Raw genomic sequence first — 19,392 nt, 5'->3', positions numbered from 1 at the left:
TATGATTTCAAAGTACCTCATCGTGGAGTTGAGGTACTTGGCAATTGCTTACCCAGCCAAAAAGCCAGGTTGCTATGCAGAAGTGTGGTGTCGTGCCATTGAGCTTGCCGTAAATTCCATTCGCCTGTCATATTAATTCGCCAGATAACGTTAACTAGCTGGCGTGATCGCATTAAGGTCATCAGTATCATCAGTCCCTTGCTGGCTGACCCAACAAACTCCCCATACAGAAAGGTGTGCTGAAATATGGCTGTTTTCATTGGTTCTGCAAGACATTGCAATAGCTATGCATGCAAATGCATTTCTACAATATAGCTGAAATGTATAGCCAATTTATTTTTTAGCTAGTGCTCATCTGCATCTGAGCCAATATGATCCCATATTAGCAATAGCTAGTGTTGTTCAGTTCAACAATTTTATCAGTTTCCGTCAAGGGTGGCCATTGGCCAGTGTTAACATCTGTCATACAAGATATATTTTTCTGCTTGGAACCATAAACGTTTAAACTATGTTTTCCCCCCAATTCTTCACTACATCAATGTCATTGTGAAATAGCTTTGTGGCTTCATACAGGCTAACAATGCATAACAATGGAAGACAAGAATGTCCATGCCTTATGGAGGGATCCCAGCCATATCCTCTCAAAAGATTGTTACAAGAACAAGTATAATTTGTGCTAATGGTGTTTGACTGCAGACAGCAAGACCTTCAGAGAGATTCAGATCAACTTTATTATCCCACCAGGGGGAAATGCATTTGGTCATGTGCTTAAAAAGACGGTGTATATAAAGCATGAAAACACAGAAAATACACAAAATAATTCATTCAAAGTGGTATAGCTACACATGTGAAAGTGCAATATGCTGCATACTTTAGGGAACAACAGACTATTATACACCGTAATGGCTGTTTGGAGTAACAGAGTCCCCATATCTATGGATTTTGAGTGATGGGGTTGAGTACTGTCCTGTGAAATACTTTCACGTTTTAGGAGGATGAGTTTTGTGTAGAGGTCGACCAATTAATCGGCATGGCTGATTTTAATTAGGGCGGATTTCAAGTTTTCATAACAATCTTTAATCTGCATTTTTGGACGCTGATTATGGCCGATTACAATCCACGAGGAGACTGCGTGGCAGGCTGGCCACCTGTTACGCGAGTGCAGCAAGGAGCCAAGGTAAGTTACTAGCTAGTGTAACAGTATAACTTTAAACCGTCCCCTCGCCCCGACACGGGCGCGAACCAGGGACCCTCTGCACACATCAACAACGATCGCCCACGAAGCATCGTTAACCATCGCTCCACAAAGGCCACGGCTTTTGTGGAGCGATGGGTAACGACGCTTCGTGGGTGTCAGTTGTTGATGTGTGCAGAGGGTCCCTGGTTCGCGCCCGGGTCGGTGCGAGGGGACGGTTTAAAGTTATACTGTTACATTGGTGCCGTGACCCGGATCAACAGCATCAATGTAACAGTATAACTTTAAACCGTCCCCTCGCCCCGACACGGGCGCGAACCAGGGACCCTCTGCACACATCAACAACGGTCGCCCACGAAGCATCGTTACCCATCGCTCCACAAAGGCCGCGGCTCTTGCAGAGCAAGGGGAAACCCTACTTAAGTCTCAGAGCAAGTGACGTAACTGATTGAAATGCTAGTAGCGCGTACCCGCTAACTAGCTAGCCATTTCACATCCGTTACACTAGCGTTAAACGTATCTTCTAAAAAACAATCAATCTTAACATAATCACTAGTTCACTACACATGGTTGATGATATTACTAGTTTAACTAGCTTGTCCTGCGTTGCATATAATCAATGCGGTGCCTGTTAATTTGTCATCGTATCACAGCCTACCTCGCCAAACGGGTGATGATTTAACAAAAGCGCATTCGCGAAAAAAAGCACAATCGTTGCACCAATGTACCTAACCATAAACATCAGTGCCTTTCTTAAAATCAATACACAAGTATATATTTTTAAACCTGCATATTTAGTTAAAAGAAATTCATGTTAGCAGGCTATATTAATTAGGGAAATTGTGTCACTTCTCTTGCGTTCAGTGCAAGCAGAGTCAGGGTATATGCAGCAGTTCAGGCCGCCTGGCTCGTTGCGAACTGTGTGAAGACCATTTCTTCCTAGCAAAGACCGTAATTAATTTGCCAGAATTTTACATAATTATGACATAACATTGAAGGTTGTGCAATGTAACAGTAATATTTAGACTTAGGGTTGCCACCCGTTCGATAAAATACGGAACGGTTACGTATTTCACTGAAAGAATAAACGCTTTGTTTTCTAAATGATAGTTTCCGGATTTGACCATATTAATGACCTAAGGCTCGTATTTATGTGTGTTTATTATAATTAAGTCTATGATTTGATATTTGATAGAGCAGTCTGACTGAGCGGTGGTAGGCTGCAGCAGGCTTGTAAGCATTCATTCAAACGGCACTTTCCTACGTTTGCCAGCAGCTCTTCGCAATGCTTGAAGCACAGCGCTGTTTATGACTTCAAGGCTATCAACTCCCGAGATTAGGCTGGCAATACTATAGTGCCTATAAGAACATCCAATAGTCAAAGGTATATAAAATACAAATTGTGTAGAGAGAGAGAGTCCTATAATTCCTATAATAACTACAACCTAAAACTTCTTAACTGGGAATATTGAAGACTCATGTTTAAAGGAACCACCAGCTTTCATATGTTCTCATGTTCTGAGCAAGGAACTTAAACGTTAGCTTTTTTACATGGCACATATTGCACTTTTAGTTTCTTCTCCAACACTGTGTTTTTGCATTATTTCAACCAAATTGAAAAAGTTTCATTATTTATTTGATACTAAATTGTTTTTATTTATGTATTATATTAAGTTAAAATAAGTGTTCATTCAGTATTGTTGTAATTTCATTATTACAAATATATATATATATATATATATATATATATATATATATATATATATATATATATATATATATATATAAAAATTGGTTGATTAATCGGTATCGGCTTTTTTTGGTCCTCCAATAATTGGTATCGGCGTTGAAAAGATTTATAGAACATTTTTAAGATATGGCGGTCGACATTCAAATGGTTCAGTTTGCGTAAAAATCCTGTTGCAATTTCTTTATCTTTCCAAAGGCACAGTCATTGAATTTCTTCAATAAGTCTGGAACTATCCCACTGTTCAGTGACAGCTGGAACAGCTTGCCTGAAGTGCTTTGCTGCTGACGCCGTCCGGACCATATGATTTTCGTGGGTTGATACCACTGGATGAATTTTGCCGTTTCTCTGTCAAAACCTTGAAGCGAGGCTTGGTCTGGGTGGAGGAAACCCACAACAGTGGTGTCGTCTACGTACAAAAAAAATGTGTGGTTTGCGTCAGAGGTTTGACAATTGTTTGTGTACAATATCAGTGACAGTAGGCAACTTTGAGGGGCTCCCGTATTCACCGTTCTAGATGTAGAGATGGCGGAGTTGAACTTCACTTGTTGAGTACGGTTCACAAGGAACCTATTAATCCACTTGATCAGTAGAGAGTTGACACCCAAATTCACCAGCTTGACACCCAAATTCACCAGCTTATCACCAGTAGGTGGGGTTGAATGGTGTTCAACGCGCTACTGAAGTCAATGAATACAATTTTCACGAGGCTATTTGCCTTTTCTGAATGTTTGTAGATATTGTTCAGCATGACGAGTAACTTATCAACACTCCTGGAGGCACGGTGGGTGAGTCTAATTGGGATGAGAGACCAGAAAGAATTTAGTTTTTGAATAATTTTTTCAAAACATAGGTACAGATGTCAGGGCTACAGGGTGTAAATCATAATTTTTTGGGGCCTGTTGTTTTTAGGTATTTGGACAATCAGCGACTTCTTCCATAAGTCTGGAATTATCCCACTGTTCAGTGACAGCTGGAACAGCTTCTGGAACGGTAATGCGAGCTGGTCTGCGCGTGCCTGAAGTGCCTTGCTGGTGACGCCGTCTGGACCATGTGGTTTTCGTGGGTTGACACGTTGAAAGTATTGATTGATGTCATTCACAGAGATCTGTATATCAACAGCTGGTATGCTGTCTATACTGTCCAAGGCCACTTTCTGCTGCGATGCAAAATCACACGTCAAACCTACAATAGAAACTGTTCAAATAATTTGCAAAAGCAAGGTCGTTTTTGAAGGTCATACAATGTCTCTGGTTTGTAGCCTGTGATGGTTTGTAGCCCTTGCCAGGCTTCCTACTGTCCTAATTTCTAGTTTCTGTATGCTGCCTTGCACTCCTCTTTCCGCTTTCCTCTTTACTGCCACCTGATTTTTAAACACTCGTTTGTGCATATAACCACTGACAACCAAACATGCACAAACATATAAGCTGTCTGACTCATGGTCTTAGGCAGTGGATAGAATTACTGAGAGTCAGTCATGTCAGAGGGGAGAGACATGGGTACACTCAAAGGAGCAGTTAGCTTAGTTCGGAGCTTGGTCGTTGCAGGTGCTTTAGCAGTGAGATAAATGTCAAGCAAGACAATATGTTATTTTTACAGAAACTCATTCTTTCCTCCTCTCTACCCCTCACATACAGTGAACATCATGGGCGGTTGAGAAACACACCCTTGACATATCTTTTGTGAGGAGCACAGAAGGCTAGTTAGACTAGGCTATATTCCAGACCAGACCCCTCAGCTGCAGTCCAGAAGCTTCTGCAGCCATGGCTGAGGAGGACTATGGCTGCTTTGTGGACTGGACCCAAATGGGGGACATGGCCAAGAGCAGTGGCACCTCCAAATTGGACGTTAAGGACCCCGTGGAGCTCAAAAAGCTGGCCAGGCAGGGCCATTGGTCCAAGAACCACAAGCTCCGTGCCCAGGTCTACCAGCAACTCATTAAGGCAATCCCCTGTCGAACCGTGACAGCCGACGCCGAGGTCTACCGCGACCTCATGGGCGACGACACAGGTAAAAAAGCCTTGTCCTCCATCCCACTGCCAGACTTTGTGGACGGCAGCGCTGTGCCGCACTACTGCCTCAAGGCAGACGCAGTGACCGCCGTCCACCGGGTCATCTCCTGTCTGGCGGAACAGTTCCCGGATATCTCGCACTGCCCGGCGCTGCCCGCGATGACAGCCCTCCTGCTGCACTTCAGTGCCAACGAGGCCCAGTGCTTCGAGCACATCAGCCGTCTGCTGGCCTGCAATGAGCCGGGCCAACGCTTTGTAGACCAGACCTTCCTGGCCTATGAGTCCAGCTTCATGACCTTTGGCGACCTGGCCAACAAGTATTGCCCGGCAGCCCACAAGCTCATAGTGGCTACAGTGCAGGACGTGGTGGAGGTGTACTCGGACTGGCAGCGCTGGGTGCTAGGTGACCTGCCCTTCAGCCACGTGGCAAGGGTCCTAGATGTCTTCCTGGTGGAAGGATACAAGGTGTTGTACCGCGTTGCCCTGGCCCTGCTCAAGTTCTACCGCAAGCAGAAGGCCAGGGATGGAACACAGCAATCAGAGGGACAGAAACAGGACTCTGCAGGGGTCAAGGCCGAGATCCAGGCTTTCGTCAAAGCCATCAGCTCCTACATCACCCCGGACAAGCTGCTGGAGAAGGCCTTCTCTATCCGCTTGTTCAGTCGCAAAGAGATCACCCTCCTGCAGCTCACCAACGAGAAATCGCTGCAGCAGAAGGGCATCACCGTCAAACAGAAGAGGTGAGTGAGCAGGGCTAGTGACAGCATCAGTTCTATTGGGTCTAATTTACATATAAAGAAAAAGAATAGTTTACAACTCAAATCAATGGAAGTCAGAAGCAATGGATGCTAGTGCTTCTGCTAATGCCATGGTAGCGCCTTAGCTAATGGCAGCGTAAATAAACATTAGACATGGTTCTAAGGGCAACAGGCCATAAACCAAATCAGGATGAGAGGCATGCGCTTGCAAAACTGTGCATGACCTCATTAGCCACCAGTGAGAGGTGGCCAATGTTCCTGGCTATATAAAGGTGGTACGACCTGCTGCTAAAAGCATTTGGATTGTCTAATTGATTCTCTGTTTTTAGTTTGCTTGCTCTTTTTCCTGTTGTGGCTCTGGCTTGCTTTTTGTCATCGATTCATTTCTCACCTTTCTGTTCATAGTTTCTGTGCACCTTTTTTGTTCTCTTTTTTTCCTTTGCTGTCCATTTTTTTCCCCCCATCCGCCGTCTTCTTCCATTTACACCTTTACACACGTGTCCATGTGTCGTCTACTGCTCATGCTCCTCCATTCTCCCATGAACTTGGCTCTGTTAGCCTGAGGTAGGTGTCTCCTCCCTCTCTCTCTTTCCACTCTCTCTCATTACCTGTTAACACTTGAGCTGACCTCCCTCATTAGTGATAAATTGTATTAGGAACCTTGTCCATATTCTCTGTAAAGTATCCTAATCTACAAGTGACCAGGAAACAAGATCTGGACATAATACACGGTACCATAGTCAAACCTTAAAAACACTGCAGGCGTTTGCTTCTCCTCAACACTCAATTGAGTAGGCCTAATTAAAGTCCCAGACTGATTAGCTGGTCCAATCACCTTGTTTGAGAGGTCTGAATTAGGTGCTGTTGGATAATGTCCAGCTCACGCTGTGGCCCTTTTTAGGTCAAGAGTTGTACATTTCCAACAACAACAACCATGATGTGCTCAGACAAGCTTGGAAAATACCACACGAACCTTCCATTACCACAACGTCATGGCCCTACATACTGTACAAAGACTTCTTTGACTCTCCAATCGGGAGTTTATGTGTTACTAACAAAGTAGACTTCTCCTTCCTGGCCGGTTACCGTGGCGATAGGCGGAACGTGCAGCTGGCTCTGAACCCGGACACCTTCTCCTCTGAGGTAGTCAGCGCCAAGGAGATGAAGGACATCTGGTCGTGGATCCCCGAGCGCTTCGCCCTATGCGAACCGCAGCTCCTCTTCACCACCTCGACCCATGGCTGCAGCCTCAACAGGTACTTACTGCCCACTTTTGTACCCACTTTGCCAGTCTCATTGTAGCCACTTTATCCTGCAGCCTAGGCTAAGCACTAGACCAAGGGTGTCAAATAACGATCCAATGTGGCCCCACAGGTGTTTTCATGGGGGAAAAAGGGCTCAATCTACATTGAAATGACTAAAACCAAATTGAAACTGTGTAGAAATAATTGACCTACATTTCTATACAGACTATGAAGCTTGCACCACTACCATGGTAGTACAATGGGAAAAATACCAGAGTACTATCATGTTTTTTTGTCACTACCGTGGCAGAAAATACCATGGTACGGGTGCAAATACCACAGTATACTTCTGCCATGGTAGTGACAAACATTTTTTTTCATTGTACTACCATGGTACAAAAATGCACCATGGTAGTACAATGAAAAAACTACTATGGTTTTCTACTAGTAGCATAGAGTGAAACGTGAACGCATGGTAGTTGTTCATGATGGTCTGTGTCCCACAATTTTTCAGGTAAAGTGACCAAAAACACAGTCATGTATGGTACTCACATAATGTAATATTGACCACTTGCTCTGCAATAGCAAAGCGTAGGCCTAGTGAACCCTCTTAAACCTTTGACGAGTACGATCACATATTTGTGATCATTGTTGAGTGGACCCTGCAGCGAACGATCTGAAATATGTGATTGGAACAGTAGCAACAGAACGTATGATGCAACTAAACACCATTGTTGTCTGAACAGCATCTAAATATTTTTTTGTACTGATGGAAAATAAAGGTCTCAAACTTTATTCCTCAATTTGACAGTTTATTGTAAAATATAAATCCCATCTTCATCATCCAAGCATCACATGGAACACATCCACAGCCAAACTCATTCCATAAACCAGTCTAAATAACAGGTTGTGCTGACAAAAAAACTAAACAGAAGTTAGCGACCTAACCGCTAGACTTGTTTACAATGTACCACATCTCTGGTGAGCACAAGGGACCAATGTAATGTTGTTTAGAAAAGAACAACTCAATTCTTTATGATGGCAGCTGTGTTTGTTTGATTGACAAGCAAAAACTCCCTAATCCCAGAATGCCATTCACTATAATGCCGAATTCAAAACAACTTGGACATCGGAAATCTCCGACTTCAGTGATTTCAAAACAACTGGGAACTCGGAGGGGGGGGGGGGGGGTATTGCTCCGACTCGGAATTCCAACTCTGCGCCTCTTTCTAGAGCTCCGGCTTTCCGACCTGAAGATCACTGATGTCATGATTTGTATTTTTCAGAGTTCCCAGTTGTTTTGAACATGGCATAAGATGCAAATAAACCAAGTCAAAGATGGCTGCGCCCATTGTCTTGAAAATATCAACTTAGTTTGGCCACCTTTCAGCTTATTACAAATCTGCATGTGCTTGTTACAGTGTATACACGGACCGGACCACATGACTTGACGAGTTGTTTACAGTTTTTGACCAATCACAAAGCAAATAAAATGCTTTCACCTCACAGATCATCAGCCAAATACAAGCCTACTGCCTAGCCGTAGCGCGAATAGGGTTGCCAGAAATGGTTGAAACCATTTTAGTGGGGGTGGGGGGGGATATTACTATGATGGGGGATTTATCAATAAATGGGGGGCAAATACAGAAGTTTTATAAGCTGACTAAAAATAAAACCCCTGGAAATGGACTCCTGGGCTCCATTTCTGAAATAAAACAGAAAAAGAAAAGTTTAATCAACTTTTGTTATTCCTTGATTTGTAATGCATTACAATTATGTTTTAAATGGCCAAATGGTTGTTGGCTAGAGAAAATATGATTTGATTATTTCAATAGCCCTAGCCAACAACCTTCAGCCTGATCTGTAGACTACTGTAGACTAAAGAACACGATTTTGGTTGTTACATTACATCGACTTCTCCTAGGAATATATTGTATAGTTAGTAATACTTGAAGTATATATATCTAACCACGTTTTGAAAAGAGAGCGATAACTGGTCCATCCATGTAACATTCAGCCCGTAGATGGCGCCAAGGCATAAACCTAGATAATCCTGTCTAGCTCCATAGTTTATGATAACCCATTATACAGTTGAAGTCGGAAGTTTACATACACTTGGGTTGGAGTCATTAAAACTCGTTTTTCAACCACTCCACAAATTTCTTGTAAACAAACTATGGTTTTGGCAAGTCGGTTAGGACATCTACTTTGTGCATGACACAAGTAATTTTTCCAACAATTGCTTACAGACAGATTATTTCACTTATAATTCACTGTATCACAATTCCAGTGGGTCAGAAGTTTACATACACTAAGTTGACTGTGCCTTTAAACAGCTTGGAAAATTCCAGAAAATGATGTCATGGCTTTAGAAGCTTCTGATAGGCTAATTGACATCATTTGAGTCAATTGGAGGTGTACCTGTGAATGTATTTCAAGGCCTACCTTCAAACTCAGTGCCTCTTTGCTTGATATCATGGGGAAATCAGCCAAGACCTCAGAATAAAAATTATAGACCTCCACAAGTGTGGTTCATCCTTGGGAGCAATTTCCAAACGCCTGAAGGTACCACGTTCATCTGTACAAACAATAATACGCGATTATAAACACCATGGGACCACGCAGCCGTCATATCCCTCAGGCAGGAGACGCGTTCTGTCTCCTAGAGATGAACATACTTTGGTGCGAAAAGTGCAAATCAATCCCAGAACAACAGCAAAGAACCTTGTGAAGATGCTGGAAGAAACCGGTACAAAAGTATCTATATCCACAGTAAAACGAGTCCTATATTGACATAACCTGAAAGGCTATTCAGTAAGGAAGAAGCCACTGCTCCAAAACCGCCATTAAAAAAAAGCCAGACTACGGTTTGCAACTGCACATGGGGACAAAGATCATACTTTATGGAGAAATATCCTCTGGTCTGATGAAACAAAAATGGAACTGTTTGGCCATAATGACCATTGTTATGTTTGGAGGGAAAAGGGGGAGGCTTGCAAGCCGAAGAACACCATCCCAACCCTGAAGCACGGGAGTGGCAGCATCATGTTGTGGGGGTGCTTTGCTGCAGGAGGGACTGGTGCACTTCACAAAATAGATGGCGTCAATGAGGAAGGAAAATTATGTGGATATATTGAAGCAACATCTCAAGACATCAGTCAGGAAGTTAAAGCTTGGTTGCAAATTGTTCTTCCAAATGGACAATGACCCCAGACCTACAAACCTGACTCAGTTACACCAGCTCTGTCAGGAGGAATGGGCCAAAATTCACTCAACTTATTGTGGGAAGCTTTTGGAAGGCTACCCAAAACAGTTGACCCAAGTTAAACAATTTAAAGGCAATGCTACCAAATACTAATCAAGTGTATGTAAACTTCTGACCAACTGGGAATGTGATGAAAAAAATAAAAGCTGAAATAAATCATTCTCTCTACTAAATAAGAATTTGTTCTTAACTGACTTGCCTAGTTAAATAAAGGTTACTTTATTTATTTTTTAATAAAGCCATGGTACATTTACATGATTATAGCAATATTTTCATATCACCGAAAGGCTCTATCACCGCAGATATGCAATATTATCGTCGCTATGCTGTAATGTCGCCAAGCCCGACCCATTGGTTCACTTCCTACTTTACCCTCTATTCGGCCCAGTTTACCATACTTATCTTACTCTGTACCTTTCCCTACAGTCTCGGCTACCATACTTTCCTTACCATAAAGGGGCAATCTGCAATTGGTAGGCTACATCCATGTTGGGACTTTATAGTGATAGTTCACCCAAATTACAAATGACAAATTGGTTTCCTTACCCAGTAAGCAGTCTATGGACAAGGTATGACAGCAATCCATGCATTGGTTTTATTTTCCTGCCATTGTTAAATATATTTGAACTTGAAATTTGAGACAAAATATCCACAGGAAAGTATTATTAAACAGACTTCAAAACGCTGGTCTGTGTGTGGCCATCAACATGTGTTTGCTCATGACCGAAGGCACAACCACAAGACGGCGGTACATGCTCGCTATGCATGTATCCTGACTGATGTTCACATGGTTTTGTACCAGTTGATAAAATGTCTATCTTCAGTACCGACGCGTTGGGTAAACAATATTTTCCTGTGGATATTTTCACTCAAATTAGGAGCAGCTGAAGGACCAACCGCACAGACAATTAGTAGAGTAAGTTCATTTGTAATTTGAATGTCTTGTAAGGAAAATGTCCATGATTTTGCAGTGCTTTTTTGTTTTCAGATTGTTTACCAAGAATTGGTATCAAAGTCTGATTTATTAGTCAAGGTTCAGTTATGAATCAGCAATGCCCGTATCCTTGTCGTTGTAGAGTCGGTCAGAGCTATCCAAAGTACATCACTAGTGGCCATAAAGACTATCATACAGCTAGTGAAAAATGCTGATCTTTCAGACTCAAATTCACACATTTGGTTTTTCAATAGGGAATGGTTTAATTTTCTGAATAATGCTACATAGCAATAATTGACCTGCAGTATGATTATTAAAAAATATCTGAATCTGACTATTAATTTAAATCTGACTCTAAAACACTTATGGAATGTATCATGCTGTAGGCTAAATGTAATTTTGTTGCATTTTCAGTTGAAAAGTTCCCCCTTCCTTTTTTCTTTCTCATCTTTAAGATCCAACGCCCTTCCTTTTTTCTTTCTCATCTTTAAGATCCAACGCCCTTCCTTTTTTCTTTCTCATCTTTAAGATCCAACGTGATTGATAAAGGGAAGCGTGTGTGTTTTTCATATAGATATTTGCACGCATGCACGGCCAGATTGTGTAAGTGATGTGATATGTAATCGTGGTTGTCCATTCCTTTTGTCCCAGGTTCTACGCTCATGTCGAAGGCTATGAGCCCACTCTGCTACTCATCCGGACCTGCGAAGCTGACGTAGGGACCTTACACACACGTACAGCTTGTGTGTGCCCTTACCCCCTCATGTAGCAACATAATGACAACCACAGGAATAGACAAGTAACTATCGAGCTCACAGGATTATGACATGGAGGATCAAGTGTTTTAAAACTACAGTTGAGTCAGTTTTTCAATCATACTGATATGGTAAAGACCTATAATGACATATATGGATACATGTACAGTATGCAGTATCTACTTCTAATAATAACCATTTCATTGTGACTGAATAAAACAAGTTTTTGGGTGCAACCCTGTCTCAAACTGTCCTATCCCTATTTTCCTATTCTCCTATGCCTTCTAACATAGTCCCATCCTTTTATTTTCTATCCCACTTCTCCCATTGATGCTACTGTAATACACCATCTCACCATGCCCTGCATTGTCTATCCAGGTATGTGGAGCCTTCCTCTCTACAGATTGGGAGGAGCGCAAGCGAGGCGGGAACAAACTCGGCTTCTTTGGGACCGGAGAATGTTTCGTCTTCAGGGTGAGTTGTTTATTTCCCGATTCGCTTTCATTTACCTCATCCAATTAGGCTACGTGAACCCACCATTCTTTGCTTTTATGTATTATTTTTGAGGAGTAGCATGTTTTGGGAATTCCTTTGGGTGCGTCCCATATATGCTGAACAAAAATATAAACGCAACAATTTCATTGATTTTGCTGAGTTATATATGAGGAAATCAGTCAATTGAAATCAATTCATTAGGCCCTAATCTATGGATTTCACATGACTGAGAATACAGATATGCATCTGTTGGTCACAGATAACTTAAAGAAAATGGGCCTCACAATGGGCCTCGGGATCACTTATGGTATTTTTGTGCATTCAAATTGCAATCGATAAAATACAATTGTGTTCGTTGTCGGTAACTTATGCCTGCCCATACCAAAACCCCACCGCCACCATGGGGCACTCTGCTCACAAAGTTTACATCAGAAAACTGCTAGCCCACACGACGGCGGTTATGAGGCCAGTTGGATGTACAGCCAAATTCTCTAAAACAACGTTGGAGGCGGCTTATGGTAGAGAAATTAACATTACATTTTCTGGCAATTTATTGTAGAGAAATGAACATTACATTCTCTGGCAACAGCTCTGGTGGACATTCCTGCAGTCAACATGCCAATTGCATGCTCCTTCAAAACATCTGTGGCAACTGCACATTTTAGAGTGGCCTTTTTATTGTCCCCAGCACAGGGTGCACCTGTGTAATGATCATGCTGTTTGATCAGCTTCTGAATATTCCACACCTGTCAGGTGGATGGATTATCTTGGCAAAGGAGAAATGCTCACTAACAGGGATGTAAACAAATTTGTGCACAGCATTTGAGAGAAAGAAGCGTTTTGTGCGTATGGAACATGAAACTTTACATTTACATTTAAGTCATTTAGCAGACGCTCTTATCCAGAGCGACTTACAAATTGGTGCATTCACCTTATGATATCCAGTGGAACAACCACTTTACAATAGTGCATCTAACTCTTTTAAGGGGGAGGGGGGGGTTAGGAGGATTACTTTATCCTATCCTAGGTATTCCTTAAAGAGGTGGGGTTTCAGGTGTCTCCGGAAGGTGGTGATTGACTCCGCTGACCTGGCGTCGTGAGGGAGTTTGTTCCACCATTGGGGTGCCAGAGCAGCGAACAGTTTTGACTGTTACATGTTATGTTTTATATTTTTGTTCAGTGTAATTTCGCCTCAGAATTGTCAAAGAAGTGACTAAGAGTGGGAACCAGGGGGCAAGACTTATAAATAGTTTTTTTCAGCCCGTCACAATAATTAGCCTCCTTATCACAAGTCTGGCCTCCACCCACTGAACGGGAAAGCATATCAGATCCAAAATGAGTGATATAACAAAATGTTATGTAAACTTTAGAGAGGTTTTGCTGAGTGTACCTGAGCTAGAAATAGCTTAAATTCCAAGTCCTAGCGTGAACTATTAAACTGCTGTGGTGTGGATGATGCGCAGCTGTGTGCTCTGTTGCTTTGCCTGTGGACAATGCCCCACATAGATACACACGCACACTCAACGGAAACTCATGTAACTGGAGCCTAACAGTACAATGCCACCTGATAAGGCCCTCACCTGACACCACATACAATAAGATAAGGATCGAGTTCTATCAGACATGCATGGAGAGAGAGAGAGAGAGGCTGGGGAGAGGGATCAAGGGAATGAAAAAGCACCAATTCTGACAGAGTATTCAGTGTCCAGCTTGCATCTGAAAGATTCAAGGTAACCCCTCCAGTATGAAGATCATAGAGATGTAATGAATATGGCCACCAGTCAGTCCACCCATCACACAACATTGACTTGAAAGGGTATTCCTGTTCGAGTAATTATATTTTAATGATGAACGTCAACCCACAAACGTGAGCATTCCTCCCGTTTTTGTCGGTGTAGCTGAAGCCGGAGATGGAGAGGTATGAGTGGGTGGTGATCCGTCACCCGGAGCTGGCCTCCACCATCAAGGCCCAGAGCAGTGAGGTCCCTGCCGAGGACGAGGCTCCCCCCGGCAAGCAGAACTCGGGAGGCGACAGCCTTCCCGTGGAGAGGCCAGCCGCTGACCCATCTGATCGCCTGTCGCCCTTCCTCTCAGCCCGACACTTCCATCTCAACTCCAGGAACACCTCCATGTTCATGGCGGGCAACTTTGACTCCATCATAGTGGGTGAGTGGAGTTCTTCTTGTTCTAAATCGATCAAACTAGCCAGAGTGTGTAAGATGTTCTCAGGTCTATATCAGTCTTTGATAAGGACAGTGCCACAATTAAACTAACTGAAGATCCTTGTGGCCCTTGCCTGTTCCTCTGTGCCTCTCTTCTTCTTCTCACCCTGCGTCTCTCTCCCTTAATTGATGAATCCGATTGTCCAGTTCACTTATCTAGATTAAGATCATTTCCCTGTCTTAACTCCTGCTGTTCTGTCTCCTGCCAGGGGGAGGCGAGGGCAACGCGCTGTACATCGACAGTGAGCTAAACCACGGACGCACAGCCCGCTGCACCACCTTTGACAACCCGCCGCTCTGCTCCACCGAGAGCTTCCAGGTGGCCCTGCTGGAGGTGTGGGGCTTCAAGGACACCATGGCCTCAGATAGATAGATAAGACAGACACACACACAGACACACAGTTCGAGATACACACATCCCACCAAGGGCCTGATGAAGGTACCTGCAGTATCAGAACAAACCCCTTTCCGTCCAGCAAATTAATTTATCCATTGAATTCTACATAAATGTGAAATATTTGTATTTATTCATGTAAAACAAGTATCATATTCTGAAAGTATTTTTATTTGTGATTCTTTTTTTACAGATGTTTTATTACATTGTATTAATATTTTTGTTGACTCTCATTCGGAGGGGTTTGATGGCGAAAAGCAGCTCTGTTGTTAAAAAGGCCTTGTCTGGAATGATCAAATGTCATGATTTTACACGCTCAAGTAACTTAATTTCTGTATTCACTTTATATCCACTCCTTAATTTGTGCACTCAAGTAACTTAATTTCTGTATTCACTTTATATCCACTCCTTAATTTGTGCACTCAAGTAACTTAATTTCTGTATTCACTTTATATCCACTCCTTAATTTGTAAAATCTGGTTATGCACCAAACCAACCGCCAAAATGGTGGTAAGTAGGCCTATAAGGCCTGTATTCACTATATCGAACATATGCAGTCTACCCAGGTGTCAGAACTGGGGTCTATTCAAATGAATTGTACAACGTGAAGTGTGGCTGTTGTGCGGCTCTGAGCACAGCAGTACATTAGAGAGGCCCCTTTGTAAAGTATGTGAATATTGTTCTTTGAATGTGTTTTATTGATAGTGTGAAAGGGTTATCAGGTGAGATGAAGACCATATCCACGTCCCTCATCATTTAGGTGCACAATCTGTGGTAAAGCTATCTGTGTAAGTAATGCAGTATTCATCTGTCTTTCTCTATCCGTCCTACAAAATATCATCCCAAAAAATTGCAGAATATGTACGTTCTTGTGCAGAGACTCAACTGTATATCATTGAATATCTGTTGTATTGAAGAAATTCCTCCAGTGAAGTATTGATTGACAAATTACAGATCATCCGACTTCAACTGTACATGTGAAAGTAATACACTTTGTGACATTTGTCTCTGTCATGTAATCATTTCATAGTTTTTTTTGCTAGCTTTGCTTACATATCCACCCTACTGTTCTTACTCTGACTACGGGGTGAAAGGAGGGGAGTAGTTTCTTGAACGCTGTCACATAAACTTGTCAGATGCCTTTCGCAATCAATTGACCCAGAATCTAAATATTAGCCCGTCTGACTAGTATCCAGGAAACTTGCCTAGTTGGCTTGGTAAGCATAGCTATGAAAATGTAACCTCTAGCATAAAATACTATTTGAAATCAACTTGTTAATATACTGATGGCAAGATAAGAGATACCGGTATGTGAAAATTCCAATGAAATAAGGTAGATCATCTATCCAAGTGATTACGTGACAAAGTCCAGCGTCTCAGCGTTCCTCTCACATGATTTGTTACATGTTATCTACTGATTTCTGGATATAAATGTTGTTATTAATTTGGCTTACGAAAACAGCCACTTTTAATTTTATTTTTATCCACATATTTCTGACTTAAAGTTAATGGTGCTAATGAAGCAAATCCCCACTTTAAATCTTTGGCATACTTTGTGTTATTATTTTGCACACTACTCCTCTTACACCGTTTAAGATAGAAACACAGTTCAAACTTTGTGTAGACGGGTCTGGATTGAGTTGCTAATATACAACTTTTTGATATTTAACAATTTTTTAAAAACTATTAAGCTTTTTGTTCTCCTACTGATGGGATTTCCTCAACAGTCTAAAGGTCACGTTGTGACATCACTTCCAACATTCCATTCACTGTTAATGCAACAATGCAACTTTTGACACGAATCGGCTACTTTAACTAAAAAATCTTTTAAAATCTGAACAAAAATATATTCTACCTTTCAAACAATAGCTGTATTACTAACTGTGTCATCGACATTTCCTCTAACTTTTTATAAATAACTGAAATTTCGACCACTTTCCCAACAACGTAGACAAAAAATGTGTGCATATGAAATCTTCCTCTACTTCTCTTCTATGCAAATCTGGAATGGGAACAAACATCTGGTACCAATTGAACGATACAGCTGTTTTATTAACCGCATAATTATTATTATTTTTATTTTTTACTTTTTCCAAACACTGACATTTTGACAACTTTCACAGCCCTTTAGATAAACTTAGAGGGTATGACATCTTGGTCTACTTCTCTGCTATTCAAGTCTGGAATCGGGAACAGAATTATCTGCAAAAATGACAGCTGTTTTAGTCTGGACTTTTACAAACAACTGACATTTTGATTAGAAGTTACAGCTGTTTGTCAGAGTTTATAGTGACGAAAAGTAGCTAGCTCTAACGTCAGCTAACAGCTTCCTCATGTCTCGTCATTGAACAGGCCAAACTGAGCTATGGATTCTCGCACGAAGAGGAGCGCATGGGTCAGTGAAGGGAGCGAGGGACAATCAGCTATGGATACTAACAGAGGAAGTTACTGTATTTCTTACTTCGGGTTGAGCAATTGGGAACGGGTGGGGTAGAGCCTGAACGTCACCGGCATGGGTAGGGCTCGCACTAAATTGTCATGCCTTAGCAAGACTCTAGATAGAATGTAACATTGGTTGCGTGTTGCGTTTGTCCGTTAACCCAGGGCTTCGGGGCTACATTTATTCCCCCCCACACACACACACACAATTATCTTTGCTTGATTGAGCCTGGCCTAATGGACCAATGGATTCGTCCCAAAATTGCAAACCCCACCCATCTGACACTCCAGGTAGGCTTGAGAAACACTAAATGTACAGTATTTGAACATTGGTCTGACACACACACTTTTCTTCCCTAACAATTCTGAAGGATAACCCACACAATCTTCTGTGTCCCTGTCCGATTACGTAAATCAGACAAAATCATATACATTTCCATCATGAACATTTCCAGCAAATTCGATCAATTTTCTTTGTTTATAACTTCAAGTAGATTCAAATTCGACTCGCTGGGGGCAGTGAAGGGGTGCCCCTCTCCTGCCAGTGGGTCCCTCATCCACTGATCCCCCTCCAGCCCAGAGAGGACAAGAAAATCCTGCTGTCATCCAAACTGTTGTGATCAATTCGTTTTTGAAATGTACTTAAAACTTCACCATGCCTCGTTGTCTTCTGTACTCTATAATTACAGGTTTCACATACTGTGGTATACTAGTAGGAGAGTGTATAAAAGTGTAGTCTGAGTGTAATTATTTCTGATAAAATGTGGTATCTGACTGCCCCATAATCCAAAATAATGTTTATAAAATAGTCTATCAAAGCATTCAGACCAGATATTTCAATATTAACTTCGGACCCCTTGATTTTTCCCACATTTTGTAAAGTTACAGCCGTATCTAAAATGTATTTTAAAAAGTTAAAATTTTTGCAAATGTATTACAAATAAAAAAACGTATCATATTTACATAAGACCATTTACTCAGTACTTTGTTGAAGCACCTTTGGCAGCGATTACAGCCTCAAGTCTTCTTGGGTATGACGCTATAAGCTTGGCACACCTGTATTTGGGGATTTTCTCCCATTCTTCTCTGTAGATCCTCTCAACCTCTGTCAGGTTGGATGGGGAGTGTCGCTGCACAGCTATTGTCAGGTCTCTCCAGAGATGTTCGATCGTGTTCAAGTCTGGGCTCTGGCTGGGCCACTCAAGGACATTGAGACTTGTCCCGAAGCCACTCCTGCGTTGTCTTGGCAGTGTGCTTAGTGTCGTTGTCCTGTTGGAAGGAGAACCTTCGCCCCAGTCTGAGGTCCTGAGTGCTTTGGAGCAGGTTTTCATCAAGAATGTCTGTACTCAGTTCTTCTTTGCCTCAATCCTGACTAGTCTCCCAGTCCCTGCCGCTGAAAAACATCCCCACAGCATGATGCTGCCTCCACCATACTTCACCATAGGGATGGTGCCAGACACTTGGCATTCAGGCCAAAGAGTTCAATCTTGGTTTCATCAGACCAGAGAATCTTGTTTCTCGTGGTCTTGAGTCCTTTAGGTGCCTTTTGGCAAACTCCAAGTGGGCTGTCGTGCCTTTTACTGAGGAGTGGCTTCCGTCTGGCCACTTTACCATAATGCCTGATTGGTGGAGTACTGCAGAGATGGTTGTCCTTCTGGAAGTTTCTCCCATCTCCACAGAGGAAATATGGAGCTCTGTCAGAGTGACCATCGGGTTCTTGGTCACCTCCCTGAACAAAGCCCTTCTCCCCCGATTGCTCAGTTTGGCTGGGAGCCCAGCTCGAGGAAGAATCTTGGTGGTTCCAAACTTCTTCCATTTAAGAACGATGGCGGCCACTGTTCTTGGGGACCTTCAATGCTGCAGAAATGTTTTGGTACCCTTTCCCAGATCTGTGCCTCGACACAATCCAGTCTCGGAGCTCTACGGACAATT

The 19,392-nt window shown here is 42.4% G+C and overlaps 1 protein-coding gene across 1 annotated transcript; it reads left to right on the top strand.

Annotated features, from left to right (window-relative positions):
• Positions 1–4,582: 4,582 nt before the first annotated feature.
• On the top strand, positions 4,583–16,557 carry LOC139541968 (TBC1 domain family member 24-like). Its single transcript, XM_071346908.1, has 6 exons — positions 4,583–5,694; positions 6,810–6,968; positions 11,807–11,870; positions 12,289–12,384; positions 14,304–14,571; positions 14,837–16,557. The coding sequence occupies exons 1-6, from the start codon at positions 4,706–4,708 to the stop codon at positions 14,998–15,000; spliced, it is 1,740 nt and encodes a 579-aa protein (XP_071203009.1). The 5' UTR covers positions 4,583–4,705; the 3' UTR covers positions 15,001–16,557.
• Positions 16,558–19,392: the final 2,835 nt, after the last annotated feature.

This window comes from Salvelinus alpinus, chromosome 17, assembly GCF_045679555.1.
Source record: "Salvelinus alpinus chromosome 17, SLU_Salpinus.1, whole genome shotgun sequence".
Lineage (NCBI taxonomy): Eukaryota > Metazoa > Chordata > Actinopteri > Salmoniformes > Salmonidae > Salvelinus > Salvelinus alpinus.
The sequence above is the reverse complement of the archived record's forward strand: the minus strand, read 5'-3'. Positions and strand labels throughout refer to the sequence as shown.